General features: G+C 33.7%; 1 protein-coding gene across 1 annotated transcript in view; it reads left to right on the top strand.

The window, feature by feature from the left end:
• Nucleotides 1-6436, top strand: part of LOC107599721 (epidermal growth factor receptor-like) — a 23841-nt gene that overhangs the window by 10920 nt on the left and 6485 nt on the right. The window contains exons 2-10 of the mRNA XM_016291404.1: nucleotides 3268-3419; nucleotides 3498-3705; nucleotides 3880-4005; nucleotides 4246-4314; nucleotides 4402-4520; nucleotides 4895-5036; nucleotides 5695-5811; nucleotides 5916-6042; nucleotides 6134-6230. Of these exons, the coding sequence (XP_016146890.1) occupies nucleotides 3268-3419; nucleotides 3498-3705; nucleotides 3880-4005; nucleotides 4246-4314; nucleotides 4402-4520; nucleotides 4895-5036; nucleotides 5695-5811; nucleotides 5916-6042; nucleotides 6134-6230 (1157 nt within the window). The remainder of the gene's footprint in view (nucleotides 1-3267; nucleotides 3420-3497; nucleotides 3706-3879; nucleotides 4006-4245; nucleotides 4315-4401; nucleotides 4521-4894; nucleotides 5037-5694; nucleotides 5812-5915; nucleotides 6043-6133; nucleotides 6231-6436) is intronic.

Below are 6436 nucleotides of genomic sequence, written 5' to 3'. Positions count from 1 at the left end.
ACATATACATGTGCATATATATAAATACATTAAATATATATATATTATTTCATTTACATTTTTGTATGTTGAAGTACTGAAATAACTCAAAATAAATAAAAGTAAAACTTAATAAAAAGCCTATGTAGACATAAAAAAATAAAAAAATAATAAAATGACAACATTACTACAACTGTAACTAAAACTAAAATAGATAACTAATACAAATCAAAGTATATTAGTAATCCTAAAAAAATAACACTGAGGCAAACACACATGCTAAAATAACAACAACTTACTTTCACATAGTAAGAACTAGATTATAAAAAACTGAAACAGAAGTGGAAAGAGGAGAGATAAAAAGCGATACTTATGTCCTTCGCCGGTGTCCTGCTCGGTGGAGTCGCACGGTAGAGTCGATGGTCTTTACACTCTTCGGTCTTCACACGACCGCAGCCGCGACCGCTTCCACGGTAAACTAAGCTTCTTTTTAATTCGTTTAACAAAACTCAAATTGAATTCAGCTGGACACACTTTCCTGTTTATCACAAGAAATGGCCAAGCAAAGTGCACGACACTGACAAGGTACGCGATACAGTACGAGACCAAAGCCATTTCAGCACGTCTCCACAGTCTACTTGATACTCTAGTACAGTGGTTTTCAACCAGCATGCCAGGACCCACTTGGGGGCCTCAGCACACTAAGCACAAGGAGGCTGCAATATGGCTTAACATGATTTAAGAAAAAAACATACTTTAAAATAAGTTAAAATGGCAAAAAATCTCAATGTAAGCATGTGTATATGAGGGAATTTAACAAATTTGACCTGGAAAATTCATGGTAAAATCTTAAAGGAAACGTAAAAAAATAAAGGACATTTTTATAATGAATGTAATTTTTCTAGCTATGTTAAGCTCTCAAATATTTTATTGGGCACATATCGGTGAGAAATAATAATAATAAAATAAATAAATAATTGGCATTAAAAGTGCAAACCTTGAGAAACATTCAGTAATTGAAACTTCTCAAATGATGTAATTTAATTATTTTAATATATTGCCATTCCTAGTTTCTGTAAATAAAAAGTTTAAATTGCTTTGTTATTATGAAATACCAGAAATATCTTTGGGGGTCTTTTTGAAAATGGTGGGCCTTTATGTCAAAACAGTTGAGAATCACTGCATCTAGTAAGCATACTGTACATAACACACACAAATATTGGGCAAAATGATCATTTGTAATTATATAGAATTATTTGGTAAATTTACTATAAAGTTCAATTTGTTAACATTAGTTAATGTACTGGTATCATTTTTACAGCATTTCGTAAACTTGGTTGATGTTAATTTCTGCATATGCTAGTACATTTTTTTTAAGTTGCACATTAGTAAAGTAAATAATTACTACATAAATTAATTCACATCTCTATGCTATTGCAAAATGTTTACAAACACAAAAACTGCACCAGATTTCTCTGACTGTAATAAAATGACATGAAACTAAAAAAATGGGTAAAGGCTGCTGCCATTAATGTTCTTTTTGCATGACATCACAACAATCAAGTCAGAAATTTAAATTCCAACTTATAGTTAGGAAAACAAGAAAGCACACTAAGAGCACAGTATCAAAAAAACAGACATCTCAGGACAGACATCTCAGGATCTCCAATCTATTAGTTTCCCACCTCATACTTTATTGATCCCTGAGGGGAAATAGATGATACTTGAGTTGTTACTTGCATTGCGTGGAAACACAACCCACGTCTTGCACGTGGCAAGCAAGAATTCAACCAATTCTTACGTTGAGCAACACTTGTGTGCAATATTTGAGTCTCACCCTTGGTGAACCACATTCTTGATCACGGTGTTCCCGCCCCCAGAACTTGCTCTTCCGCTAGAGATGAGACACATAACGACGACTGCAGGAATTCAACACCTGCATGACAGGAGACAATCAGCAGAGACGAAACAAGTGCTTGTTTTCCACTGTAGCTTTTACATTCACAATGAGTTTTGGAAAGTACCATGTTTTCATGAATAGAAGATCATACAATGTAAAATATGTAAAAGGGTAATATGAGCACAATATAATGAAGACTTGCTTATCAGTGTTCAGGAGGTAGAACTCTATTGAAATAGTTTCAGAAGTGATGGCTGAAAGATGATCTGTTCAGTGCATGAGACTGTGAGTAATGACAGAATGGAGAATGCTGGAGTTTGTGTTAGCATGAGGAACTGCTGTATGCCATGTCTTAAAGGGATAATGAAACATCTGTCATCATTTACTCACCCTCATGTCATTTCAAACTCGCTAGCAAGCTGATAATCATTTTTATGTTATGGCCAATAACCAATTCATTGCCTATTTTGTGTAAATAAATTTAAAAAATACTAAAAACTAGTGAATCTAGGCATGATAACACTCAAATTTACAGTATGAAAAATGTATTTTCATTTTGAGATTAACAAAATATTACATTTAACCGAGTTACTAAATTATTAGTGTTTTAAAGATTTAAGTGAGTGTTAGATGACTGCAAATGCAATCTAAATGTAAAAACGGGACATAAGTGTGTACTATTAAATATTTAAAATTAAATAAAATGTCAGTGGATATATGTCAGATACCGTTACAGATAAATTAAAAAATCTAATAATAATACTGGCTGATAACAATATGATCCCTTCCAAAGAGACTTGTATATACTGTATACACTACCAATCCAAAGTTTGGACACACTTGAATTAATTTTATTCAAGTTTTTCAATTCAGCTTATTCAAAACATGGCACAAATGAGAAATAAACCACAGCAACCCTTATTATTTTAGTGGAGTGTGAAATTTCTATATTTCCTATGAAATATAACACCTATGATTTAGTCACAAAACTGATACTTGTCTACAGACAATAGCATTCAATAACCAAGACTACAATCAACCTAGCTTGAGATGAAAATGTATTTGAAGGAAGGAAGAAAAAAACACAGTAATTTACACTACTGGTTAAAAGTTTGGAATAATTAAGATTTTTTAAAGAGTTTTCGAAAGAAGTCTCTTATGCTCACCAAGGCTGCATTTACTGTATTTGATAAAAAAAATACAGTAAAAACAGTAATATTATAAGACTGTAAATATATACAGCCTTAGTGAGCAGAAGAGGCTTCTTACAAAAACATTATAAAATCTGAATTATTCCAGACTTTTGGGTATAGTTATTTTGTGTATGTTCTGTCATAATATCACCTTCACTTCCTGAGTATTGATTTCACCTCTCATTTATTCTCCAGTATGTCAGGGAACCAATAATAAGCTGACTCTGCTGGCACAGCCAGATGATCACTACAGAGCCATGGTGCGGATGTACAGTAACTGCACAGTCGTGCTGGAGAACCTGGAGATAACCAATGTTCAGGAGTACCATGACCTCTCCTTCCTCAGGGTGAGTGCCATAATACACCGATATAATAAACTAGCAATTATGATATGGGGCCTGACTGAAATATTCTTTCTGTCATAGAGCATTGAAGAAGTTGGTGGCTACGTGCTAATAGGAATAAACTATGTGGATGTGATACCCCTGGAAAACCTGCGCCTCATTCGAGGACATTCTCTCTTTGATGGCAAGTATGGCCTTGCTGTGGTGGCAAACTTCCACAGGAATGAGTCTTTAGAGATCAACAGCATCACCAGCGGCCTCCGAGAGCTGCATATGAGAAGCCTCACAGGTAAAGCATTTATATTTATTCACTTTTATCCAAAGTGACTTGAGAAGCACAAGAAGCACGTTTATATATCGCCAAGCACCACAATGTGTTGAATACAGCATGCAATATGTGTATAAAGTCCCATTTCTATTATTTTCAGTGATAGAGAAACATTTTTCCCTCTTAATCTGGCAGAAATTCTCAAAGGTGGGGTTAAAATAGCCCATAATCCTTTGCTTTGCAATGTGGAGACCATACAGTGGTTGGACATTGTGCAGGATGACAGTGACGTGAATGTGTCAGGAGGGACTGACCCTCAGTGTAAGTGTTTAGAGTTTTACAAACATAAATCATGCAATATACAAAACTATTTCAAAACAATGCAGTTGCTTTAAATTGTAATAATATTTTACAATATTACTCTTTATACTGTATTTTTGATTAAATAAATGCAGCCTTGGTGAGCATAATTTACTATTTGGATTTTAAATGTATTTTTATAATATATATATTTATTGATAAAATAAAATAATAAAACAAACACTTTCTTTCGTACCTCAGGTAGACGATGTGACTCAGGGTGCTATAATGAATCGTGTTGGGCTCCAGGACCAGAGAACTGCCAGACCTGTAAATTCAGTTGTATATATAATTCTCTAAAGGAAAATGTATGAGTAAACTACATCCTAACAAACGTTCTTTCATCTTCACTGTCAGTGACTCGGTTGAACTGTGCCGAGCAGTGCTCACGGAGGTGCAAGGGCCCCAAACCCATCGACTGCTGCAGTGAACATTGCGCTGCAGGCTGCACTGGACCCCGACCAACAGATTGTCTGGTGAGTGGAGCGCTTTTCAAAAGTCTTCAAGGAAATTCTTAAAACACAAATGTGCTAACATAAAAGATAAAGATCTTACATTTTAAATGAAGCATGGGTGCTTATTTTTTCATGTATCTTATATACTGATCACGTTACACCTACAAAGAAAATATAATAATATATAATGTTAAAATATTTTATTATATATTTAAATTTAAATTTATAATATTTTAATATAGCCAAGTTCTAATTTAGATGATCAGCATTTTTTCCTTTTCTTTTATGTATATCATTTATAGTTTATGATGATATAATTTATTGTTTTGATGCCTGATGATCAGCAGGGAACAAATGTTATTTATGATGACAGTGCAGAGCCTCTTTTTCTGCAGGCCTGCAGAGACTTCCAGGACGATGGGATGTGCAAGGATGCGTGTCCACGTCTTATGCTGTACAACCCCAACACTCACCAACTTGTTCCCAATCCTAATGGGAAGTATAACTTTGGAGCCACCTGTGTGAAGAAGTGCCCTTGTGAGTTTGCTTTTCATACGTCTTACTAAAATCAGACTAAGATCACTATGACAAGAGCATGTCATTATTTTCTTTAAAAACCTTTAGTTTGTAAATCTAAGTGTCCCAAAAGTCATGGAGGTATACTGGCTCATTGCTATTGTGCATACCACCAATAACATTATCCAAATGGCACTGAACTTCAGCCAGTTATGATTGCAAATACACAAGCAAAGACACACCCAGAGATTATGCGCTGTGTAAACAAAGAGCTACTGTTCTCTGAGTTGCCAATGTTTATTTAAGGTAAACACATTAAAAATTGCTTTAAACCTAAAATAAATTGTGTTGCTATTGATAAATATAATAAATGAATAAAATATGTATTGCAAAAGAGTTTCAGAAGAGATGTCAACAATGTCTCAAACAGCTTCAGATGTCAAGATTCCAAAGTCTGCCGTCAAAATTCAGAGATCTCAATTTAAACTTAAACATTTCTTCTCAAATGCTCTCAAGACCAAATGATCTAAGCTATACTATTTAATTAAAATTTTACAGCTCTATACTACATGTCAGTAATGGTCTCATTTGTGCCTTTTTTATTTAAGGAGAAACATCTAGGAGAAACAGCATCTATACTTAACTGAAACATAACTGCAAATGCCTCTATCTGCTGCAGATAACTTTGTGGTGACTGATCACGACGCCTGCGTCCGAACCTGCAGCAGTAACATGCATGAAGTGGAGGAGAACGGAATAAGGAAGTGCAAACAATGTGACGGCTTGTGCCCGAAAGGTCAGCAATGTCATTAATGAATTAATTGTGTTGCTTTTGACATGTTTAATCAATTTTGCATGACACGGAAATGTTAAATAAATTGAACGTGTGTTTTATTTTAGTCTGTAATGGTCTTGGGACGGGGGCACTTGTTAACACCATCGCAGTCAACGCAACCAACATCGATTTATTTATCAACTGCACCAAAATAAATGGGCACATTACAATAATGCAGATGACTTTTCAAGGGTGAGATTTTATGGACTACTTTCAGATTAAATCAGTCTACCTTGTTTTCATGCTATACATTTAATCTAATGCTATAAATATTCTTTTCAAGGGATGTTTTTACAAATACTCCAAGCATGGACCCTGTGAAACTCGATTATTTCAAAACAGTTAAGGAAATTTCAGGTAAACTATATATGTGTTTGCATGTACAGTATATATATATATATATATATTTGCATTTATATTTTACTTGTATAATCACACATATACAGTATGTTGTAAAATAATTTATATTATAATTTGAATTATAAATTTTATAAATACTGTATATATATATATTATTTGCATTTATTTAATACTTATTTTATTCTAAAATAATATTAGAATTCAATATTAAATTATTTGTATGTAA

This window comes from Sinocyclocheilus grahami, unplaced genomic scaffold, assembly GCF_001515645.1.
Source record: "Sinocyclocheilus grahami isolate Dianchi unplaced genomic scaffold, SAMN03320097.WGS_v1.1 scaffold270.1, whole genome shotgun sequence".
NCBI classification, from domain to species: domain Eukaryota; kingdom Metazoa; phylum Chordata; class Actinopteri; order Cypriniformes; family Cyprinidae; genus Sinocyclocheilus; species Sinocyclocheilus grahami.
This window is presented reverse-complemented; position numbering and strand designations above follow the sequence as displayed.